This window comes from Plecotus auritus, assembly GCF_963455305.1.
Source record: "Plecotus auritus genome assembly, chromosome: 7".
NCBI lineage: Eukaryota > Metazoa > Chordata > Mammalia > Chiroptera > Vespertilionidae > Plecotus > Plecotus auritus.
The window spans coordinates 2,851,938-2,875,928 of NC_137774.1; the positions used below are offsets into that span (position 1 = coordinate 2,851,938).

The 23,991-nt window shown below is 50.7% G+C and overlaps 3 protein-coding genes across 15 annotated transcripts in view; 1 reads left to right on the forward strand and 2 right to left on the reverse strand.

Annotated features, from left to right (window-relative positions):
• Positions 1–1,258: 1,258 nt before the first annotated feature.
• On the reverse strand, positions 1,259–16,920 carry MFSD11 (major facilitator superfamily domain containing 11). Of its 3 annotated transcripts, none has more exons than XM_080677503.1 (14): positions 16,492–16,920; positions 14,800–14,980; positions 14,242–14,297; positions 12,124–12,231; positions 11,199–11,278; positions 10,979–11,075; positions 9,946–10,004; positions 9,329–9,473; positions 8,359–8,399; positions 6,280–6,345; positions 4,704–4,829; positions 3,795–3,969; positions 3,046–3,181; positions 1,259–1,896 (listed from the first exon to the last, which is right to left on the reverse strand). In XM_080677503.1, the coding sequence occupies exons 2-14, from the start codon at positions 14,893–14,895 to the stop codon at positions 1,732–1,734; spliced, it is 1,350 nt and encodes a 449-aa protein (XP_080533629.1). In that variant the 5' UTR covers positions 14,896–14,980; positions 16,492–16,920; the 3' UTR covers positions 1,259–1,731. The 3 variants fall into 3 exon arrangements, with proteins under 3 accessions (XP_080533629.1, XP_080533631.1, XP_080533630.1); XM_080677504.1 differs by lacking the exon at positions 16,492–16,920 and having other exon boundaries at positions 1,266–1,673; positions 1,720–1,896; positions 14,800–15,292; XM_080677505.1 differs by lacking the exon at positions 14,800–14,980 and having other exon boundaries at positions 16,492–16,644.
• SRSF2 (serine and arginine rich splicing factor 2) lies at positions 15,886–19,012 on the forward strand. 6 transcript variants are annotated; one of them, XR_013961053.1, is made up of 5 exons: positions 16,092–16,460; positions 16,644–16,954; positions 17,211–17,314; positions 17,950–18,049; positions 18,550–19,012. XR_013961053.1 is itself a non-coding variant. In XM_080677524.1 (3 exons), the coding sequence occupies exons 1-2, from the start codon at positions 16,099–16,101 to the stop codon at positions 16,945–16,947; spliced, it is 666 nt and encodes a 221-aa protein (XP_080533650.1). In that variant the 5' UTR covers positions 15,886–16,098; the 3' UTR covers positions 16,948–16,954; positions 17,950–19,012. The 6 variants fall into 6 exon arrangements, 1 of the variants encoding a protein (XP_080533650.1); XR_013961051.1 differs by having other exon boundaries at positions 16,644–17,318; positions 17,495–18,049; XR_013961052.1 differs by having other exon boundaries at positions 17,950–19,012.
• A 230-nt stretch (positions 19,013–19,242) lies between these two features.
• The window catches only part of METTL23 (methyltransferase 23, arginine), a 105,973-nt gene continuing 101,224 nt past the window's right edge, over positions 19,243–23,991 (reverse strand). For 2 of the 6 annotated variants that reach the window (XM_080677516.1, XM_080677517.1), the window contains 4 exons: positions 21,048–21,152; positions 19,914–20,151; positions 19,744–19,828; positions 19,243–19,617 (listed from right to left, as the gene is read on the reverse strand). In XM_080677516.1, coding sequence (XP_080533642.1) covers positions 19,452–19,617; positions 19,744–19,828; positions 19,914–20,151; positions 21,048–21,152 — 594 coding nt within the window. In that variant the 3' untranslated portion in view covers positions 19,243–19,451. Of the gene's footprint in view, positions 19,618–19,743; positions 19,829–19,913; positions 20,152–21,047; positions 21,153–22,124; positions 22,186–23,212; positions 23,318–23,602; positions 23,984–23,991 lie in introns of those variants that run through there. The other 4 variants (XM_080677519.1, XM_080677518.1, XM_080677520.1 and 1 more) reach the window with 4 other exon arrangements.

Below are 23,991 nucleotides of genomic sequence, written 5' to 3' on the forward strand. Positions count from 1 at the left end.
TCTGACCTTCACGGGTCACGGTTCCAGGTTCCTAATCCCCGCAGCCCGTCACGGTCCCCCTTCCCAGGGGGGCTGCCCAGTCTCGGGAAGAGCCGTGGCTCGGCCGTTAGCAGGTGCAGACGTGGAATAAGCTTTCCGAGAATCAGCGCCGGGATGTGACGATGCGTCGACAGGAGGCCCGTCCAAGCTGCAGAGAATTTCTGCGCGCGCGGGGGACCAAAGCGACAACTGGCAGGAAGCACAGCTCCGTGGACGGAGCCAACGCTCCGGGTGGGCAGCACTGCAGCTACTTTAGACGTGAGACTCCGAGGAGGGTAATACTTTAAACAACGAGGAATTTAAATTGAAAAAAAAAAAAGTCAAAGGAGGAGACACAAGGAGGCTCCATGCAGTCCACTGGTGGTAGATTCAGGGGTGAGAGAAAGCAAAGCGGGGAAATCCTGATTTGGGTAAAGAGTAAAAGGGAGAGACGTGCATTTCTACGTCGGGGGCTCTCGGCTCGGGCTCTGTGCAGAGGGGGTGCCTCCAGGGCTGGAAACAAAGGTCGCACCTGTCACGTCACAGGTATGCTGTCCTGGATGCCCAAAGACAACAGTTTCAAAGGTCAAGGTTGACCTTTGTCAAGGACGCTACCGGTGGGATGGGACTACCTGCCCTGGCCGGCTGGTTAGGAAGGAATGTTTACGTCCCACGCCCGCTGGATCCTGCCTGAGTTTGAAGGCCGCCACGCGGGCCTCCCGAGCTTGTCGGGTTTGGCATGTGGCCCCTCTTGTCCACACTGATCACCCCGAGGCCTGGAGTGCGCGTGGGAGCCGCAGTCCCCGAGGCCCAACACACAGACAGAGCCACCCTTAAAGGGAGGAGTCGCCCTTTAAGCCCGCGGCTCCCTCCGTGGCCTCCCGCTAAGCCAGCTCCCACTCCCAGGGCGTGGCTCCGGGCACAGCAGGCAGCCTGGCCGCACACACCTCCTTGCGGGGCTACAGGACACTCCAGGGCTAGCGGGTCTCCGAGAGCTACGGGGCGGTCCTTCCCACGTACATGTACTCCGAACACGGAAGCGGGGCCCTGTCAACGCACACAAACCCTGAATCATGGGAAGCCTCCCGCTAGGGCTTTTCTAGAACAGTCAGGGGCACCGTTCCTCTAAGAGGCCCCGCCCAGCTGGGCGCCAGCCACCAGGCACTCCTCCCTGTGAACTGCGAGGGGAGAAAGCGTATCGAACAAGACGTTTGAAGAGGAAGAAAGTGCAAAATCCTTTCAAAGGTGAGATTCCGTTTCAGCATCGTGCCATTTATTAAATGTCGCCCCGGACACACGTGGGGCAGCGTACGCTCCCCATCACTGCGCAGCAGCAGTCCTCGAGGCCCAGCGGGAGTCTCCACGTGACACACGGCCTCATGCTCTGAATCGAGGCAAGCTCTTTCCAGGAAACAGGAGGGAGAGGAAAACATTTACATTCGGTGACATGATTATAAAGCACTCGCGACAGACGGGTTGAAAAACAACATCTTTAAACAATTCTAATCGACAGAACCCGCTTCCCTATGCCGCTTGCTTTAGAGAGCGAACGTCTGTGAACTCGGCCCCGACGCTGGCCGGCCTGCGTCTTCCGTTCTCCCGCCCCGAGCCCCGCCCCCGGCAGGAGTGAAGGCGGCCCTTCCACGCGCCCTGTCCTTGGGCCGTGCCGGCTGCTGTGGAGGCTCGCCTCCCTCCTCGCACGGCCTCTCGGGATCAGATACTTCGGTAATCGGAGCCCCGGGCCACGATGGCGGCGGCTTCCCACTCCACGGCGAAGAAGGACACGGTTCCGAAAAACCCGGAGATCACCAGGAGCAGGAGTTGCCAGTGGAGGAGCAGGTAGTTACTGTAGAAGAACGCCATGGCCGCACAGATGGACTGGGAAGAAAGAAGACGGGTCACAACATGCACGCAGTGGCCCGAGCTCACACTGAGCCCCCACGCACAGGCCCACGGCTTTCCGCGGCTGGCCGAGCTCTCCACGCGTCTCGACAGGGCTCCACGCGTCACCCGCTCACAAACATGCACCAGGAACTCCCGTCCAGAGCGGGTTACCGTCGAGTGAGCTACAGTCTGTCATCTAAAGCAGCAATTTGCGAAAAACTGGAGTAATAATGTGCCTCACAGTGAGGACTGTCTGACTACGAATGAATCCAGGTAACCAAGGAAGGCTCTAACCCAGGGGTGGGCAAACTTTTTGACTCGAGGGCCACCATGGGTTCTTAAACTGGACCGGAGGGCCGGAACAAAAGCATGGATGGAGTGTTTGTGTGAACTAATATAAATTCAAAGTAAAGGAGCGGAGGGGAGAGCAAGAGAACCGGATAGAACAGCCGGATCCGGCCCGCGGGCCGTAGTTTGCCCACGGCTGCTCTAACCTGAATTACAGAGACCAGAACGTAAGCTCTTACATAAGCGGGGGCAGGAGGGTCACACTCTGCATTGCTTCCTAATTCTAATCACAGACCCCTTTAGAGGATGTCCCTACTGCTCGTGAGAGAAACATTATAAGAAACAACGTTAGCCCAGCCGGCGTGGCTCAGTGGTTGAGCGATGACCTATGGACCAGGAGGTCACAGTTTAATTTCCGGTCAAGGACACATGCCAGGGTTTTCCAGCTGGACCCCAAAGGGGGCGTGCAGGAGGCAGCCGATCAATGATTCTCATAATTGATGTTTCTATTTCTCTCCCATTCCCTTCCTCTCTGAAATCAATAAAAATATATTAAAAAAGGAAACAGTTAGCCCTAACCGGTTTGGCTCAGTGGATAGAGCCATCGGCCTGCGGACTCAAGGTTCCCAGGTTCGATTCCGGTCAAGGGCATGTACCTTGGTTGCGGGCACATCCCCAGTAGGGAGTGTGCAGGAGGCAGCTGATTGATGTTTCTCTCTCATCGATGTTTCTAACTCTCTCTCCCTCTCCCTTCCTCTCTGTAAAAAAATCAATAAAATATATTTAAGAAAAAGAAAAAGAAAAAGAAACAGTGAAAGCACTAAAACAAAGGATGCACAACCTGCAGACAGTTACCTGGACAAACTTAAAGACTGCGAAGGCGGGGGCGCTGTCTTCGGAGTAGAGAAAGCCCAGCATGCTGAGCAGCTGCGTATTGAAGCAGCTGTCTCCAAGGCCCAGCAGGAAGCTGCAGAAGATGGCCACTTCTTTGCTGAAGGAAAGAAAAACCGATTTGGAATGAGTATCAACGATATTCGCTAGAGCCATTTCAAATGTAAGAGCAGCTCACTCACAAAAGCATTTTGCCTTCCAAGCTTTAAACACTGAAACAAGAATAATACTGGAGTTTTCCAAGGAAGAATTTATGCTCAAGTGCACTCATGTCCACAGTCCAGCCAACTCGGGGCTGCCCGGTGTTTGGAAGCAACACTGTTTGGGGCGGGACCGCCCTGAGGCTGAGCTCTGGACATCCATGTCGTTAAGGACCATGCCCTGCCCAGCTGGACGGCCACCCCTTGCTCCTCGCTGTTCTTCCCCCAGGCCCTCACTTCTAGCGATCTCCCTGCTCAAAAAAGCAGAGGTAAAACATTCAAACCGGATGCTTGCGTGCTTCCTCATAGACTGAGAAGAAGATTTAGTGGAAAAAGATTAGCACCAACTACAACAACTGGGTTCTCTTTGGATTTCTACCTAAATTCATCCTGGCCCCATAAACGCATTAGACAGTCCTGGGCTTCCCAGAGAAGGATCACCGGCCCCGCTTTAAAGATTCCCCATCTGTCACCTCCCGCCCTCCCGGCTGCTAGGAAAGCAAGCCGCCTCACCTGGCTTTGATGTAAGCGCTGCTGTCCGTCCCCTCGAGGGGGGCGATCGGGGCGTCCCCGGGCATGTTGAGGAATATTAAGTAAAAGGCTACGAAGTGCACCAGGGCGCCCAAGAGCACGACCGGGTTCCTTCCGAAGCGGTTGTTCTTGCTCAGGAGGCCAAAGAGGCTTCCACCTAGAAAGTCAATGAACCGAGAACAGAACGACCGGGATCAGGTTAGTACGTCAAAACACTGATCTGAAAAAAAAAAAAAAAAGGAAAAAGAACTGAAATCCAGTGAGACAGAAGTGCGGGCAGACTGGACACCCAGGGCTTCCTCCTGGGTCTAAGGCAGCCGTGGGCAAACTACGGCCCGCGGGCCGGATCCGGCTGTTCTATCCTGTTCTCTTGCTCTCCCCTCTGCTCCTTTACTTTGAATTTATATTAGTTCACACAAACACTCCATCCATGCTTTTGTTCCGGCCCTCCGGTCCAGTTTAAGAACCCATGGTGGCCCTCGAGTCAAAAAGTTTGCCCACCCCTGGTCTAAGGTCAGGGCACATGCCCTTGACCCTGGGGAGTGTGACGCTCACGGGGGCAGGCAGTGTCACAACCGGGGTGGGGTGGGGGGGGTTTGGACCCCAGCTGGCGTCAGACAGAGAACAAGAAAGTCGGGGATTCCCGGACACCTCACCTGAGCATCTTCAGAGACCCTGTGTTTTCCTATTTATGGTTTGTCTCTGAATTATTTGGCAAATGTCTTGTAACTTAGTTACCTTACAACAGTGATAATAAAAAAACAAAGACCTGCCCATGTGGGGAAAAATAAACAGGGAAATAGAAATTCAAGAACAGAGAGTTGTAAAGCACACTTAGAATGTCAACTGTAACTGAGACAGGTTTCATGCAAAGCTTCTTTCCCGACTAACCGAGGATTTCCCCGATGCCGATGAAAATGCCCGACAGCCCAATGAGGCTCTTCTCCTCTGCTCCGAACTTATTGACGGCGCCAATGCAGGTCCCATACACCCCGGAGAAGAACGTCAATTCCAGACCTTCCGGAACAATCGGGTTTAAGTTAGACACTCACCCCTGCCCCTCCCCAGCTCTCCTCCGTGCCCAGGAGTGTCTGAGCCATGCACATACCAAACACACACAAGCAACAAAAACTCGTTCGGCCTGAAACGTTACTCCCAAGCAGAGAGTACGTTCATGCTGCGTAAGTGATGAAATGGAATTGGCCCCCCGACGGCGGATGTCGCCTATTTCAGATAAAAATATACAACTGAGGAGCAAAGACGTGCTTCTGTTCAGAACCGTCACTGCACGTGTGTACAGGAGACGGGCAGAGGACAGGGCTCACGTCCATCTGTAATGGCTTCCCAAGGGGACAGACACATTCGGCCACTAGCAGGTACTACTGCACAGTAACATTTTAATTAAATCCTTTCCCGCAGGAAACTGTGAAACGGGTAAAATTAGGGCAGATCAGCCGAAGACCTGATTCCTCAAAGATACAAACCCTAACTGAATTTTAAAGATGTTTACTATTTATTCTTTTTCTCCTAAAATGATGCTTATACCCACGAGGCAGATAAGGGCAAAGTAACCACTGGCGAATTCCAGCCCTTTTAAGAGGAAATAAGTTTCCTGTCATTCTTAAGACGTAAGAGCACCCCACCCATTATCACATCATGTGACCAGCAGTAAGCCACCAGACTCATTCCTTTGCATCAGAGATTCTCTTAATGCCCAGCGGTGTGGCTCAGAGGCTGAGCATTGACCTATGAACCAGATCACAGTTAGATTCCCGGTCAGGGCACCTGCCCGGGTTTCAGGTTTGATACCCAGTAGGGGGCGTGCAGGAGGCAGCTGATCAATGAGCCTCTCTCATCACTGATGTTTCCATCCCTCTCTCCCTCTCCCTTCAATCAGTAAAAATCACATTAAAAAAAATGACCTTAACCCATACGAAGTCACAAAGGGTTACTCTGTTATTTTCTACAGTGTCCACTCTGCCCTACCATCACTGCTGGGATGACCCGTGCCCCCGGTATAAGCCCGTGTGCAGAACCATCCACACTGCACGGGGGCTGGCCGTGTGCTGTGGAGGTGACGCTGGCAGGTGCCAGGCTAGCTTTAGGGTCTGGTCCCTTCTCCTTCTGCCCCTTTGGGAGCCCGCGCCCCTAGGAAGTCTGGCACCCTGCAGGGAAGGGAGGAGGGGTCACGTGGGAGGTCCTGCAGCTGGCCAGGCACAGCCGGAAAGGCAGAGTCCCAGCCTGCATCTGACGCCTTCCGAAAGCAAATGAAACCATCTTGAATGTTCTAGCCCAGCTGCCCTCTAACAGCACCCACAAGAGACCCCCCGTGGGACCATCACAAGCACCCCTCAGCTGAGCCCAGTCAGTGCACAGCACTGTGAGAAAGAATGGCATGGCGGTAGCTGTCATTAGTCCGCAACAGAAAACCAACCAAAAAAGGCACTCATTCCCGGTAAGCACCTACCTGTATAGGCCGTTGTAATGCTGAGGAGGAGCATCTCCTTGGTGACACACAACTTAAGAGACTTTTCTGTAAAAACAAAAGAAAACAATCGGGTACTTAATTTCAACGAATCGAACAAATATTCTAAAACATTTGTTCACCAAAACACCCCTTGGTCAATATTATATGCCAGTAAACAGATACACTGGGACAGAGTTCGGTGACCCACATTTCAGACTGAAATGCTTAAGGGATGGCCCGGCCGGTTGCTCAATGGCTGGAGCATCAGCCCTGGGACTGAAGGGTTGCCGGTTCTATTCCAGTCAAGGGCACGTACCTTGGTTGCAGGCTCCATCCCTGGCCCCAGTCAGGCACGTGCAAGGGGAGGCAACCAATCCATGTCTTTTCCACATCTATGTTTCTCTCTCTCTGTCTCTCCCTCTCCTTTCCACTCTCTGAAAAATCAATGCAAAAACTATCGAGTGAGGCCCTGGCCGGTTTGGCTCAGTGGATAGAGCATCGGCCTTCGAACTGAAGGGTCCCAGGTTCGATTCCGGTCAAGGGCATATGCCCAGGTTGTGGGCTCGATCCCCAGTGGGGGTTGTGAAGAAGGCAGCCAATCAATGATTCTCTCTCATCATGGATGTTTCTCTCTCTCTTTCCCTCTCCCTTCCTCTCTGAAATCAATAAAAATATATTTAAATATATATATATATATATATATCTCGAGTGAGGATTAACAACAACAAAAAAACCTTAAGGTATGAACTATTTGCTCTATAGATAAAATGCTCATTTCAACTGCTCAAATATATTCTAGAGTCGTGTTTTCCCCAATGCATTCTCCAGCTCTAATTTTAAAAAAACAGCCGAAACCGGTTTGGCTCAGTGGATAGAGCGTCAGCCTGCGGACTGAAGGGTCCCGGGTTCGATTCCGGTCAAGGGCATGTACCTTGGTTGCGGGCACATCCCCAGTGGGGGGTGTGCAGGAGGCAGCTGATCGATGTTTCTCTCTCATCGATGTTTCTAGCTCTCTATCCTTCTCCCTTCCTCTCTGTAAAATATCAATAAAATATATATATTTTTTTAAAATTAAAAAAAACAACAACATGAAATTGAGAAAATGGAATCAAATAAACAACAGAACATCCTAACGGTGTGTTTAAAGGTAAGGCCATTAAGGGAGTCGACAGCTGGCAAAGCGCTCACTTCCTGAAGGAATTATCGCCCGGAGCAGCTTTAAGGCTGACGCAGATGGGAGTCACCGGGGCTTGCTGACCACAGGCCGCTGGACACACTTCCTGAACTGCTCACTCGGATCTGAGGGTAAAACTTTAGTTACGCACTTGCCTGCACTCACTTTAATGTTTGTTTTCATGCTGCTCAAATTAGTTAAAATCTGCGACGGAAAATGCATTCTAAAAACTGTATTTTTGTTGTTAATCCTCACCCAAGGATTTTTTTTTAAAGAGACCAGTGGAAGGGAGAAAGGGAGGGAGAGAAACATCAATGTGAGAGAAACACATCAATTGGTTGCCTCCCACACGCCCTGACCAGGGCCGGGGATCAAAACCTGCAATCCAGGCACATGCCCTTGATCGGGAATCGAACCTGAGACCCTCTGTGTTCTCTTCTATAAAATGGAGATAAGGACAGGTCATATCTACAGGTTGTATCATACATGCTATACAAGCCTTGGGATTGTGAGAATAAAATCAAGCATGAGAAGGAAGGTTAGCCAGCAAGAGCCCCAACAGATGCGAGCGACTGTTCTTACAACCCTCTCGGTCACCGGCGCTCCGGCCCCGCTCTGAGAGGTGAGGGATGCCTGGAGAGATGGCCTGTGTCCTCACTTTCTCCTGCAAACCCCCAATTCTGGGGCTCCCTGCCGCCCCCTCACACCCCCACTCGGGTGAGGCTGTGGGATCACCGCCATCCTTCACATGCCCCGTTCCAGATGTGTTTGCGGAGAAGACTCATGCCTTCAGAGCGGCAGGCCCTGGGGTACCGTCACCCCCAGTTACCACGGGGAAGGGAGAGGCACGTGCGGACGTGGTTCGTGAACAGTCAGTTCTCGTACTTGTCACAGGAAACACTTACTGAACGCATCTACAGCCTTGGTCAGGTTGTTCCGGGAAGACCTGGTAAAAGAAAAAGGAAATAAACGTTTTATCCCCTGAAAATTGAAAAGAACAAAAATACTGTCACACTGCCACCGAAGCTTGCAAGGGTCCTGAGGTCCCCGGGGTCTGGCCAGGACGCCCAGCGCCTCGGTGCTCCCTGCTCCAGGAGGCTGGCCTTGCCCAGCAGCTGGCTCAGCGCCACCCGGTGGCTCTTTATGGTATTGAGCAAGAACAGCATTCTTTCATGCCGGATGCGCTGAACACATTCATGCGTGTGTTTTTCAGAGCTGACGGCTCACCCTGCTATTTCCACCCCGTGAAAACAATGTGTGCCAGCTCCATTTCCCGCCACTCCTACTGTGTAAAAAGTAAGTTCTTCAGCGTTAAAACTCTCCAAAAGCAACACCTCCCGCCATCTGGGTTCACGGCTGGGTGCAGTATAATTTATTAATTAAAAATGTAGGCCAAGCCCTAACCGGTTTGGCTCAGTGGATAGAGCGTCGGCCTGCGGACTGAAGGGTCCCAGGTTCAATTCCGGTCAAGGGCACGTAACTTGGTTGCGGGCACATCCCCGGTAGGAGGTGTGCAAGAGGCAGCTGATCGATGTCTCTCTCTCATCGATGTTTCTAACTTTCTATCCCTCTCTCTTCCTCTCTGTAAAAAATCAATAAAATATATTAAAAAAAAATGTAGGCCAAAAGACAATAAAAATGTGGGCCAGATCTAGTACAAGAATTCTGAAATAAGCCCCAGGTCCTGTGGGCATGGGGTGGGGCACAGCTACCTCCCACCCGTGCCCTCCTTCCTCCCCGTATTTGCTTTAAAACTTTCCCCTCCTGCCGGCCAGGTATCGGGTATCAGTTGGGCTATAAAAAGGCTGGTAACCTCTAGACTAGATCTACTCAAAATGTACTTTCAAGTAGAGAGGAACACGGCCGACGTCTTACTCGCTGACTTCCAGGTCCTGGTCGTCGGAAAACTCATCTTCTCCTAGGATGTTCTCGGAGGCCGGCTTCCGGATGAGGAAGAAAAGAACCGTCCCCAGCAGGCTGATCACCGTCAGGGCGATGAACACTGTTCTCCGGTCACTCTCTGGGGAGGAAGAAGGAGAAGAAAGTAGGTATCTTGGGCTTGTTTATAACCATTGAAACACTTCCTCATTCCAATTGTACTTTACTGCATCAGTAAAATAGGATATCTCCACCTTTGCTTTTACAGTTACAGAAATACTAATAAGCAAAAAGAAAAAAAAAGGTACAAGAACTTAATCATATCCTTTGAATCAAAGAAGCATACAGACAAAACAATTAAGAATTCCAAAACCTGACAACTGACTCATATGGTCATTTACAGCATAACCCCCTCCCACACCTGCAGCTGCTATTTGCAGTCGTTAGCTTAATAATATAATCCAAGGGGAAAGTCACTAAAAGCTAAAATCTGAGAGGCCTTAAGGTACCAAGGTCCATCAGAACAATTTCGAGCAAAGCAACCCTGGGTAGTTTTGTGAAACGGCCATTATGTTTTGCACACAGCTGAATAAAGCAAAATGAATAAAACAAACCTGAGATTTGAGTTTTCCCTTGCCAAGCAAAATATATGTAGAGGTTTCCAAAGAACAAGCTGGGGTTAAAAAAATAAAAAAGGAAAGAAAGAAGGTTGGGAAATTATTTTCGTATTTCTAGTTTTTTAAGCCATGTTCCCCTTACTTGTTAAAACGAGAAAGCAAAGAGCGTACTTAATTTTAAAAGTATCTGCCTGCCCTGGGTCATTTGAAAGCGTCCACCCCCTGACCCTGACAAACTCAACGGGCCAGATGGAGCAGGGCCCCCGCCACGGGCCGGCCCCTGACTCAGCGCCGCCTGCAGGAGGTCCTGACTCACATGAAGGCATGTGATTGCTTCTTGGAACTCCAGAAACGACTCGGTCTGCCTTCTGAGTGTAAGTATGTATTTGTTAATAGCCACCTGCCAGTGTAGCTCGGTCAGAAGGACGTGGCCTTCGGAGTCCAGACAATGATGGTTTAAATCAGACCTGTTACTTAACTTTTCAGCCTGTTTTCTCGTTGGTATGTTATCTCATGAGGATTATTAGAGTTAAGTAAGATCCCAAGAGTCGCCCTGGCCAGTTTGGCTCAGTGGATAGAGCGTCGGCCTGCGGACTGAAGGGTCCCAGGTTCGATTCCGGTCAAGGGCATGTACCTGGGTTGCAGGCACGTCCCCAGTAGGGGGCGTGCGGGAGGCAGCTGATCGATGTCTCTCTCATCCATGTTTCTGACTCTTTGTCCCTCTCCCTTCCTCTCTGTAAAAAATCAATAAAATATATTAAAAAAAAAAAAAAGATCCCAAGAGTCCCTGAAGGCTCGCCAGTGCTAAACCTATTAGGGTTAATATCAGTTTCTATTCACTAACCAAAACTTCCAATGCATTTGAGGTTGGTCTATGCATTTTAAGTAATTCCATGAAATTTTTTCACCTGTGTGCAGCTAGGAACTTAAGTCATACAACATGGGAAAAACCTGCATTTTCGACACAACGAAGATCTAAAATAATATGACAAGAAGTGGCGGGGAAGGCTGAGCTCCGAAGGATCATTACCTGGACTGTAAGAGTGCCCAGAAGATGCCACTGTTCCTCCCAATGGTGTGCTCATCGGAATTGATTGTCAGGCAGTTCCCTTGGGCTGTCCACAGCACTAAAATTCAAACCAGAAGGGTATCGGGGGCGTGGCATCACGCAGCTTTGCGTCCTAAACGCGCAGATGCTACTCTTAGGGAAGCCCCCGGGAAACGAGGAAGACCAACACCCAAATGCTCACCAGCAGCTGCAACGCCGAGGAAAACCGAGGCTGTGTAGAAGGACCATGTGAAAGGCTGGATAAAAACGGCAATGTACATGCTAAAATATAACAGGTCAACGTATTACATCAAACAACCCCTGACACAGAACGCCTTTATGCCTTCTAGGAGTCAGTTCTGAGGGTTCTCCTCTCTTAAACGCAACCTGCAGCCCACCGGCGTGGCTCAGTGGGTGAGTGTCGACCTATGAACCAGGAGGTCACGGTTTGGTTCCCGGACAGAGCACATGCCTAGGGTTGCGGGCTCCATCCCCAGTGGGGGGCGTGCCGAGGGCAGCCGATCCATGACTCTCTCTCTCATCATGGATGTGTGTCTCTCTCTCCCTCTCCCTTCCTCTCTAAAGATCAATAAAAACCAAGTTTAAAAAAAATTAAATTCAACCTGTAAAGGACTCCTCCAGTGTTGAAAAAACAACAACAAAAAGGGACAGAGGTGACCTACTCATTTCTTAACGTACTGGTTCAAATGTGTAAAATCAGGCACTGAATGAGGGTGTGCAGCTGGTCTGTGCCAGCCGCTTAGCCCAGGACGGGACTGTAGCTCCACAGCCCCCCAGGGACGTTGAGTTCTTTCATGTGAATTCCTGTCAGTCAACTTGATATCAAGTAAGATGATGTCATGGGAAATTCTTTTCGACTCTTGTGGAAAGAGGCTTTTGCGTACTGTTCTTGTTAAGAGTAAAACAAGAGCAAGCATACACAGGACCAATCACATTCAAACGATGTGGTATCCTGAGCACAGAGAAGACAGCCAAATCCCCAAACCATCGCCTTCATCTAGTCTATTCAACCCAAGTCAGCAGGTTCCTGTTACACGTCCCCCATGGGCCTGAGAGATGCTGAAGGTGTTCTCACTAAAATGAAGGCAGACAAGGACCCGACTCACCTGTAAAACAGACCGCTGGCGCACATGGAGAGCTGAGGGCCGACGATGGCAACCACGGATGGCGTGATCAGATTCGAAGCAGAGAACACTCCGTAAATAATCGCCATGCTGTACACGGAACACACAAACACACAACAGCGCCACGCTGTCTTAAAAGTCCCCTCTCCAAGCTCACGCCGTCTATGGACGTTTTGCAATGAACATTCCTATTCTTCAGGCGGCATTTGTGATTATATCCTTAAACTGGACGCCATATTCAAGTTCTCAGGTTTACAAAATATTGTACATGTTCCTCTGAGTAAGTGTGCCCTGGACGATACGGTGTTTGACGTCCTGGTAAATGATCACAACGGCGAACAGGCACTATGCCAAGCACTTTCTAGATGTTTCTGCTCTTAAGCCCACCGGCTTGGTGAAGAAGGCATTGTTAGCGTCGTTTCACAGAGGAAAACGGAAACCCGGAAGGCTAAGTCACCGTCCCAGCGTCCACTTGGGCGCCCGGTGAACGGGAGAGCCCAGGTCCCGGACCTGGTCAGCCGACTCCCGAGGCCCCAATCAGCCTGCTCTCCAGACTCAACCTACAGCCCAGGGGTCCTCAAACTTTTTAAACGGGGGGCCAGTTCACTGTCCCTCAGACCGTGGGAGGGCCGGACTATAGTTTAAAAAAAAAACTATGAACAAATTCCTATGCGCACTGCGGGCCAGGGACGCGTCGGCTGCTAAGCAGGACAGGCAGCGGCACCCGGCGGGCCGGATAAATGTCCTCGGCGGGCCGCATGTGGCCCGCGGGCCGTAGTTTGAGGACGCCTGCTACAGCCCCTGGCAAGTGCGAGCGGCGTTGCTGCTATAAATAACAGGCGGAGCCATGGCCTGCTTAAGCGGAGTTCACGTCGCTCAGCCTAACAGTCTCATGGAACATCACTCAGCTACTGCAGACCCAGCCTTACCTGGTGCGTATGTCTCGGGACAAAGTGTGACTAAAACCGTTTCAAAGGTCCTGGATTTCCTTACTACTTACAAACCCACAGTAAATCATTCTTTGGCTCTTATGAACCTCTCACATAGCAAATGTCCTTTCCCTGGTTCTGTAGAATACGCATGAATACAAAGCACTACAAAACGTTGTGGGAATCCTTTAGAAAAATGGGCATAAATATCCCTTTTTAAAAAAAAAATATATTTTACTGATTTTTTACAGAGAGGAAGGGAGAGGGATAGAGAGAAACATCGATGAGAGAGAAACATCGATCAGCTGCCTCCTGCACACCCCCTACCGGGGATGTGTCCGCCACCAAGGTACATGCCCTTGACTGGAATCGAACCCAGGACCCTTCAGTCCACGGGCTGACGCTCTATCCACTGAGCCAAACCGGCTAGGGCCATAAATATCCCTTTACTCTCAAATATCACATACAAGGTCAGGCTTAGGATAGGTGACAACCAAATAAGACGGGGTGGGGGTGGGGGTGGGAAGAGATGACCCGCAAGACTGGTATTGGCCACAATCTAGTAACTACGGATGGAGAAATCAGGAAACGTGTCTGTGTGTGGATACATGCGCACGTGACGTTCCCAGCTCCAGGCACCGTATACCAGGCCTTACGCAGGCCTTTCGCTTCGTTTTCACCGTGTGCAGAACTGGGACTCAGCGCCTAATGGAAACCTAAACGCTCCTGTGGACAGCCCGTGAGTCCTCATGAAACTGCAAAGCAGAGAGACCAAGTGTTTCCAGAGTCATGTGAACGGGCCTCTGACTGAAGGCTGGGAAGACGTAACACGACAATACTTGAGCGCTTATGAAATGCCAGGTCCTGTGCCCAGTGCTCGGCAGGCGCCAGCCGAGCAAGGAAACCCGGCTCGGCCAAGCAACTCGCCTAAGACGACAATGCAGCAATCCGGCTAGGAAGCCGGGAGTTCAGACCTGGTGTCTAATTCCACCTGAAACCTGAACTCACCACCTTTATCCAACCATGTTCTCCCCGCAAGTCTAGATACAGAGAAGGAAACAGCAGTCACTACTCACTCCCTGTATTCTAATGCCCGTGATTCTGATGTGGATTTAAGCAACGCCCCCCCCCCCCGGCCCCCCAATATGTAAATTAAGTAACAGAACCTTACCTGGTGTACCCACTGCCGTGGAAGTCCGTGCTGTTTAAACTCCGGATGACAGTTTGCTGCGTGGACGACAAAACGAATCAACAACACGAAACGCTTTTGCAACCCCTCTCCCCCTCCCCCTCCCCCCCCAAAGGCTCCCAGCACTGGGAATACAGTGAAAATGGGAGATGCTCAATACTTAACCCTGAAAGTGACGGAGAAGAAAAAGGGTTACAGAACAGAAGATGAACCCATTCACCAATGAGGGTGGGGGAGGGGCCTGCGGAGACCATGCCTTGTCTCCAGGTGTGGACCTTCCTACAGACAGGAAGTAAGGTAAACAGGGCGACACACCCCCCCCAATCAGACAGACACCAACGGCCATGTTTCACACCCCCATATGTTCCGAGGAAACGTCTGATACGTGAAGTCAATCCTAATCATTAAAAAACGAGGAAGGCTGAGAAAATAAAAGGCGCAATTGGAGCGCGCTCTTCGATACGATCACGGCTTAGGATCATTTCTGGAACGCGCTAGGAGGCCCTTCAGCAAAGGCGGGACAGCAGACCCCCAACTCACCGCCACATTGCCACAAGTTTGGAAGGCGGTGAACATAAACATAAAGGCAATTCCTAAAATGACGATGTTGAAAAGCTTTTTAGATTCCGGGGACATTTTGGCTCCACTCTGCCGGAGGTCCGCCGCGGCAGGCAGCAACCCCGGGCAGTCAGCTCTCCTCGGGGCGCACCCACTGCTGATCCTGGGGGATGAAGAGGCGGTGAGAGGAGGCGGGTCCGGAGCCAGGTAGCCAGGCTGTCACCCTCCAGTTCGCGCATCCGAATCCCGGCTTAGGGCGAAGCGCTCCCCACGGGCACAGTTAGGACCTTCCTAGGGTGCGACGCGAGGAGGGAAGAGCCCAACACCCGGCGAAGCGCCAAGAAGGCTGTCGCCCCGGGTGGAGGGGCCCGCCAGGGGGATTAGGAGCCAAGGACGAGCTGCAGAGCCGGCGCGGCCCCGCCCGCCCGCCGGGCCCAGACTCAGTGCAGGTCAGGCGGCCCGGTCACCTGACCGCAGCCGTGGCGCCGGCCGCCCAGCTGGGAAATGTAGTCCCGCGCCGCCCGGGACTGGCAGGCGCCTCGCGAGACCTTCCTCCCCCCGTGAAGGGAGCGGGGCCGGGCCCGCGGTGGCCGCCTAAGGCGGGGCAGAAAGCGGAACCCAGCGGAAGAGCGGAGAATTGCGGGGAGGGACCTAAGACCACATAGCGGGGTCTGGGGCGACTGGGGACACAGAGACGCAAATGGGGAAAGGAGGAGGCCCTCCAACAGAGGCGGGGCTGAGGCCTAAGCCGGAAAGCGGCGTGGAACTCGGACACTGGCACGGAAAAGAAGGCGGAGCCCAGGAGGGGAGCACCTCCCCTTCCTCCTGCCCCAGCGCCCCGCCGGAAGAAGCCTTTCGCGGGCTTTCCAACTGCCGGCCGAAGCCACTCCCCCCTCCCAGCTGCAGTGACTCCGCGCTTTTCCGGGCTCTGCGCAGGCGCGCCGGGCTGGGCCGGCGCACGCGGCAGGGACGTTGCGGGACCAGCCAATCAGAGGGCTCATTTCTGGGTGGCGCGGGCGCCATTTTGTGAGGGGGAATATAAATGGGCACTGGGGCCGGATACTCGCCCAGTTGCTTCGGTGCTTCGGCGGGTGGTTGCTCGCTCCGTCTGTCGGCTTTTCAGAAACGATTCCACGCGGAAGCCAATTGCCGGAGGAGAGGCGCGGCGTGGAGCTGAGCTAGTCTGAGGAAGCCGCCGCCGCCACTGCGGAACGCGCGGGCCCGCCCAGGGCGTTCGTTTCTCGGCGCGCAGTCGCAGGGCCTGGCCGACGCTCCAGGGCCATGAGTTACGGCCGCCCGCCTCCCGATGTGGAGGGCATGACCTCCCTCAAGGTGGACAACCTGACCTACCGCACCTCGCCCGACACCCTGAGGCGCGTCTTCGAGAAGTACGGGCGCGTCGGCGACGTGTACATCCCGCGGGACCGCTACACTAAGGAATCCCGCGGCTTCGCCTTCGTGCGCTTCCACGACAAGCGCGACGCCGAAGACGCCATGGACGCCATGGATGGGGCCGTGCTGGACGGCCGCGAGCTGCGCGTGCAGATGGCGCGCTACGGCCGTCCCCCGGACTCGCACCACAGCCGCCGGGGACCGCCACCCCGCAGGTACGGGGGTGGTGGCTACGGACGCCGGAGCCGCAGGTAATTGGGGAGAGACCCCGGGCTGACTCACAAAGGTCCGCGGGGACACGTGGTGGCGGGCGGCCCCGGGCCTGGGCGACCCCGGCTCGCGACCGGGAAATGGCGGCGGCGTTGAGATAATGGCGGGCGGGCGGGGCGCGGCCGGATCGCGGGGCCTGACGCGCGTCTCGCTTCCGCCCTCAGCCCCAGGCGGCGCCGCCGCAGCCGATCCCGGAGCCGGAGCCGGTCCCGGTCCCGCAGTCGATCTCGCTACAGCCGCTCCAAGTCTCGGTCTCGCACTCGCTCGAGATCGCGGTCCACCTCCAAGTCCAGGTCGGCGCGAAGATCCAAGTCCAAGTCGTCCTCCGTGTCCAGATCTCGCTCGCGGTCCCGGTCCAGGTCGCGGTCCAGGAGTCCCCCGCCCGTGTCCAAGAGGGAGTCCAAGTCCAGGTCGCGGTCCAAGAGCCCCCCCAAGTCTCCTGAAGAGGAGGGAGCCGTGTCCTCTTAAGCAAACGGTAATGCCCACGGGGTCCGAGGCACATGACCCGACGCGGTGGGGTGTGAGTAGGGTTCCGTCCGCGCTCGCCGGAAGGCGGCTCCCGAGTAACGTTAGAGCCGCTCAGCGCTGGGAGTGATCTGGTGAGGGGTCTGCAGGAAGGATGTGTGTGAGCTTAGATGATGGTGGCTGTTTCGTAAACTGTTTGAGACCTATTAATGAAAATGACTATTTCTTGCTGTTTTTATCCAACGTCTGCATTTTCCCCTTTAAAGCTGCGGTCTCCTGTTTGATAAAAGAATATTGGCCAGTATTGCAGATTTTAACTGATTTGGCTGATCCTCCAGGGACCAGTTTCTGTGGGCGTGTATTGGAGCAGGTTTGTCTTTAAATGTTAAAGATGCACTATCCTCGTAGAGAAAGCAATCAGCTCAACTATTGTTGTGCTGACTGGGACTCAGTATTCTAGTGGATGTGGCAAACGAATTGCAAAAAGCAGCAATGAACTTTTGGAACCCAAAAAAGTTTACAGGTATTGCGCTGGGTGGGGAAAGGATAGTGTGTCTTTAACTCAAATTGTTTGGTCCTATTTTTTAAAAGGAAGGGCCCTAAGTAGCTCAGATTTTAAAGCCTTATTCTCAATTGCCAAATGTTTTGTTTGAAAACTAAATTTATCTCAAAATATAGGTTACTTTCCTGATTTAAAGTTGTTTTGTTTGGATACAGCCCCCCTTTTTCCCTCCCCTTCTCCTTTTCTTTTCTCCCCCCCTCCCCCAACGATTTTTCACCTTGGTTATTTGGCCAAGAACGCACAAATTTGTAAATGCTGATGTGAAAAAAATTTCTAATTTGGGCCTTAAAAAATTTGTGAGAATGGCCGGGTGGAACCTTTCCGTAACCCACTTGTTTCACCAGAGCCTTAGTGAGTACATGCCTGAAATTGAAACCATGTGCGCTTTGGGTGACTTCATAGTAATGGGAGGTAAAGTGAACTTAATTTCTTTTCAAACCTAGATGTGTCGACAAGCAACATAACAGAAAACCTGGAGGAAAAGGACCACATGCTCAGTCCATCAGAGTCCTGCCTTGGAACAAGCAACTGGCTATTGAAAAGGTTATTTTGTAACATTTGTCTAACTTTTTACTTGTTTTAAGCTTTGCCTCAGGTGGCAAACTTCATTTTATGTGCCATTTTGTTGCTGTTATTCAAATTTCTTGTAATTTAGTAAGGTGAACGACTTCAGATTTCATTATTGGCTTGGATATTTGAGGTAAAATTTCCTTTTTGTTTATATAGTGCTGACTTTTTTTGTTTGAAATTAAACAGATTGGTAACCTAATTTGTGGCCTCCTGACTTTTAAGGAAACGTGCAGCCATTACGCACAGCCTAAAGCTGTCAAGAGATTGACTCAGCATTGCCTTCATTCCTTAGAATTAAAACCCTACAAAAGTTGGTGTAAATTTGTGCATGTTATTTACCTTCAGATCTAAATGGTAATCTGAACCTAAACTTGTATAAAGACTTTTCAGGTGAAAAGACTTGATTTTTTTTTGAAAGGATTGTTTACCAAACACAATTCTAATCTCTTCTCTTATGTATTTTTGTGCACTAGGCGCAGTTGTGTAGCAGTTGAGTAATGCTGGTTAGCTGTTAAGGTGGCGTGTTGCAGTGCAGAGTGCTTGGCTGTTTCCTGTTTTCTCCCGATTGCTCCTGTGTAAAGATGCCTTGTCGTGCAGAAACAAATGGCTGTCCAGTTTATTAAAATGCCTGACAACTGCACTTCCAGTCACCCGGGCCTTGCATATAGATAACGGAGCATACAGTGAGCACATCTAGCTGATGATAAATACAATACACCCTTTTTTTTTTTCTACCCCCCACTCCACCAAATGGTAAAAATGATCATCTTCATGTATGAACTTGAAATATGAAAAATGTTAAGGAAGCAAATGGTTTGTAACTTTGTAAGTACTTAAAACATGGTGTATCTTTTTTGCTCATGAATATTCTGTACTATAACCATTGTTTCTATAGTTTAATTAAAAATGTTTTCTTGGTGTTAGCTTTTCTCAGAATATGTCTCGGTCTTTTTTCCTCCCTTTGTTTGAAAGACCTGTGCCATTTTCTTGTGTATGTTACTGTATAGTATCAAAGTGAAATGCTTAGCTGATTTTTTTTTTTTAAGTGCCAGTTCGTCAACTATCCCTAAAATTGATGCTCTGTGGTAGCACGCTGAGGTTGTGGCTACTCCATTCTCATGACCTAATTGATGCCCTATTTTAATGAGTTAGGAACAACTTGAGTCCTTAATAGGTGTTTTAATTTAATTTTTGTTTCCATGGCTATGTATCCCACAAGTACTGTCTAGATGACACATCACAGTCTTAAGGCCAATAGATCTGACCATCTTTAAACCCATTGCTTATACTCAGGCTGAAGTGGTCTGGATCCTAACGGGCATGCCAGGTTGCTAATCGGTATTGACATTGTCCCAAAACAGCTTGTAAGTGTAACTCAGAGACTGTCCTTTGCAAAGGAGATAACCAGCATTTCAACAGTATGTCTTCCTGGAAGGGCAGATTCTGCTATATCTTCCTTGTCTGCATCAAAAGACACCAGAGGAATGTGGACACATTTCATATCCCACTTGTAGATCAAAGCTTCAAGTGACCAGTCAGCACTGAAAAATAAACTTTCTAAAATTATTTTCCTGTTTGGCTTCAGATGTTTTTTCATGTTATCCTTTGGCACTGGGTTACATAAGGCTTAACTTAAAATGGAATAGACCAGGATTAGTTTGGCTTACCTTCTTACCTGGTAAGTAGACCACAATTGGACCTTGGGGTTCTTCTGCATCAGAAAGTACACTGTAGTTAAAATGTCTTCAAAGTCTAGGAAGAAAGGGCTTATTAATATTATAGACTTTCTGCTTACATTGTGTATCAGGCCAAATTGTCTATTAAGCAAAAAAGTTACCTTCTGGTTCAAAGAACACATCAGCTGCAAGAATAATATCTTGGGGTGGCAAAGCCAGAAGGTCCAGAGATAGGTGACCCCACGTTAGTCCTACAACACGCACCTGTGGCAGGTTATTCATTTGGCAGCTTTGCTGACAGATTTCTAGGCAGTGAGGCAGCTCTGAACTGTCGGACAGTATTACCTCAGCGCCACATTTTGCAGCTACAATTCCTGGAAGGCTCACTCCAGCTCCAATCTAGTAAGTTTAAAAGACAACATTTCAAAGTTTCTGCCTAGAACTGCAAAGAATTTGTATCTTAGCAGACAGTCCCATTTCATCCTTGCGAGCAGTGTGTATTGGAGCTTATGTCTATAAAACATGCCATAATTAAAACACTGCCTTAACCTGTAGGAACCTTGGGCGCAAGAGCCTGTGTGATTCCTCTTAATTGGGTCAAAGTGCAGTTACCATCCCATACAGGGCCCTGTATTCTGCCGCTGACCTAGTGCTTCCAAACCCAGTGTGTGTCTTAGGCCATTTCATGGGGCACTTGCTCTGTCGTTTTCAGTTCTCGTAAAGGAGTTAATTGTAGGAACTGCTGCCTCTAGAAGCTCCAGGGGGGCTACACGCACAGCCAGTTACTGATTTTAGTTGTTTTCATGTGAATAAAGCCTGACAGGTCTACAATGTGGCTTTCTGCAAAAGGGAATTTTCTGGTTGGTTTAAAGTGACATTTTAAACAAAAAGGAATGCCTCTGCATTCCCGGTGATTGAAATAAAAGCTTCCCGTTTCCAGTTTGAGGATGGGCGTGTTAGAGCCCAAATGACCCTGTTGGGACACCCTAGGAAGATGTCCTTAATGACTGCTTCCGTGCCAAATTAGTCATTGGGCTTCACGGAATAAGGGCCAGACAGTAAACATTTTAGTCTTGGGCCACATTTTTTTAAACACCATCTTAACAAATGTAATTAAAAACCATTCTCAACTCGTATGCCTTAAAAGCTGGCCAAGTTACCCCAATTTTTAAATACTGGGGCAAAAGTAGGTTTGCAGTATGGAAAATAATACAAGAATAAACTCCATACAGCTGTAAACCTACTTTGCCCCACCCTGTATTTAACAAAAGCCAAAATGTCAAGGGCACATGTACCTCTAAGACAGCCTTGCCTGGTAGGGATCTTCTCTGAAACCACAGGTACTGGGCCAGGACTACAGCACAGGGCCAAACGTACATTCCATACTGAAGGTGCAGGACCTGGAAAGAATTTTTGTACAAAATAACTCATCTACTGGAATACTTTTTTTTTTTTTTTTTAATATATTTTATTGATTTCTTTTAGAGAGGAAGAGAGAGGGATAGAGAGTTAGAAACATCAGTGAGAGAGAAACGTCGATCAGCTGCCTCCTGCACACCCTCAACTGGGGACGTGCCCGCAACCAAGGTACATGCCCTCAACCGGAATCGAACCCGGGACCCCTCAGTCCGCAGGCCGACACTCTATCCACTGACCCAAACCGGTTTCGGCTACTGGAATACTTAATACAGCAATTACTGAGTGCCTGACTCTGACATTTCCCTGCTCTCCAATTCACATCCTATTGGGGAGGGGGGCGGTAATAAAGCTGCTATACCATGGGGTAAGCACTCTTCCAACATTCATTCATTCAACAAGCATTTATTCAGGCTCGTAGGTTAATGACTTCTAGGCTGAGAATGTAACTCATGGAGCATATGTACCCTGCTAGGGAGAGACAGGGAGCAAGTAAGCCAAGATATTTTTGGTTCATGATAATGCTATAAGCACAATACATAAACGGGGTGACGTGAGTGTAATGGTGGTGGTGGGGGGGCAATGACCACAAGGTGGATGCACTAGATAGGGAGAGAGGGTGATTCAGACAAAGGCCTGGAGGCAGGAACTAAGGCCTCTTGCTGAACAGGAGAGCACAGGCAGAGGGGTTGGAGGCAGGGTTGTGCGTGCAAGCAGAGGTCACGGGGGAGGCAGGGATCAAACTATGCCGTCTTACAGGCCACAGGAAGGGTAGCTTTTTCTTCTTTTTTTCTTTTTAATGCAAGAAGGCATTGGAGGGTTTTAAGCACAGGCATAACTTGGTGTGCTAATGAGAAACAATGTGGTCCTAGGAAGACATCCTTGAAGAAGTTTGAGTGGCCACAAGTCTCTGAATAAATGCTTGTTGAATGAATAAACGTTTGAAGAGTGCTTACCATATGGCAGTTTTATATCCCCTGGAAGGAGTTGGGAAGGCAGGCAGGCAGCTTACAAAGCCTTTGAAAAAGCAGAGAATTGTGAGAGCGTGGTATTTAGAGAAGCAAGATAACATAGCTCACAACTCTGAGTCTGCCCGAGTTCAAACTCCAGAGCTGGACTTTACCAGCTGTGTGACCTCACTCAAGTTATTAAGTCTGTGCTCAGGTTCCTCAATTACAAAATACCATCTCACTGGGTTAATAGGAAGATTCAATGCCAACTACTTAGTACAGTGCCAGGCACAAAATAAGCATACAATAAGCTATCATTAAACATACTGTCGAACACCGGTCTGTTTTCTAGAGCAAAGGGTGCCCCTAGTGGGGTGGTAGAAAGGGGGCTGAAGTTGTAAAAGTAACAAAGGTGGAGGAACTAAGGTCTGAACCTAATCCACTCAACAAACAGGAGTGCCTAAAACATGCTAGATCCTGTTCCACCTGTAGGGCTGCAGTGTGAGTAAGAGAGGCAAAAATGCCTGCCCTGGTAGACTTTCCCCAGGAGGACAATGGGGGATTTCTGAGCCGAGTTGTGCAGATTTGGGTGTAAAGGGGCCCTGCTCAGTGGATAGAGCATTGGCCTGGGACTGAAGGGTCACGGGTTCAATTCCGGTCAAGGGCACATGCCCAGGACCCAGTCAAGGGCACATGCCCAGGACCCGGTCAAGGGCACATGCCCAGGTTGCGGAATGGATCCTCCGTAGGGGGCGTAGGGGGCGTGCAAGACGCAGCTGATCAATGATTCTCTCTCATCATTGATGTTTCTACCTTTCCCTTCCTCTCTGGAATCAATAAAAATCTATTAAAATGTAAAAATAAAAAAGGGGCCTCTATTCTCACAGGGAATATATTCACTTCCTAAAATTGGGAAGAAATCCAAATGGGTATTTCAACGTTGAAGGCAATTAGCAACTTTCAGAAATGGGTTCCACTTAAGCTGTGTTTCATCTTTAAACTGTTACTATGTCACAGGCTGCTGTTAAAAATCAAATCAAAGACTGCAACGTGAAAATGCTTTGAAAAACCGGACGTATATAAGCTACAATTACCGAGTTTGGGGACATTCGTGAGCTGAAAGAGTGCCAACCCCAAAACTTTATTTCATCAGTGAGGGTTAGAGCTCCCGTTCCCAGATGAAGCTTAATTAAGAAGCCCTCCAACAAGATCAAAGAAAACATTAGGTGTTAAAAATGCCACTTTTCTGGCAGGAAACAGTCGGAGTGAATTAGCTCCCTCCTGGCAGGGTCCCCAGATTCCTTACTGAAAGACGTAATATGCCAAAGGCTTCACACCAAATCTTTCGCTCTGTGGTCCATCCTAAAGGCAGGAAGCCGGACCCCACACCCCTCTCTGCCCCTCCTCCTCGGTGGACTGAGAACCGCTCCTAAGCCAGGGCGCCAAGGGCCGGAGCGCCTTTGGGCGGGTGCCGCTGCACGCACCTGCGGGACGCGGACCTCCAGCACGGCCCCCTCCGCTCCCAGACCCGGCTCCTCCGAGAACCGAAAGCGCTGGGCCCGGAACACACGCCCTCGGAGGTCACGGCCACCCAGCGAGGAGTCGGTGGCTCCCGGGAGGGCCAGCAGCAGCGGAGGGCGCCGGACCGCCAGGCTGCGCGCGCGAGGCCCCGGGGCCGGCTGGGCCGCTTCCCCGTCGGGCCCCTAAAACCCTACAGCAAGAAAGGGGGAGCACCCCTCCGGCGGCGGAGCGGCAGCACAGGCAGGACAGACCCAGAGCCAAGCACCAGGAACACAGAACAGGAGGCCCGCGCGGCACGCCGGCGGAAGTCGGCTGCAGACAAGCGGCGCTGCCGGAAGTGACGCACAGGAAG

Coding starts and splice junctions, on each gene's coding strand:
- MFSD11 (XM_080677503.1), bottom strand. CDS start 14,895: ATGTCCCCGGAATCTAAAAAGCTTTTCAACATCGTCATTTTAGGAATT. Junction 8,400..9,328: donor CAGGACCTGGAAGTCAGCGA/GTAAGACGTCGG, acceptor TTCTTTTACCAG/GTCTTCCCGGAACAACCTGA. Junction 6,346..8,358: donor CAAGGCTGTAGATGCGTTCA/GTAAGTGTTTCC, acceptor TTGTTTTTACAG/AAAAGTCTCTTAAGTTGTGT.
- SRSF2 (XM_080677524.1), top strand. CDS start 16,099: ATGAGTTACGGCCGCCCGCCTCCCGATGTGGAGGGCATGACCTCCCTC. Junction 16,461..16,643: donor TACGGACGCCGGAGCCGCAG/GTAATTGGGGAG, acceptor TTCCGCCCTCAG/CCCCAGGCGGCGCCGCCGCA.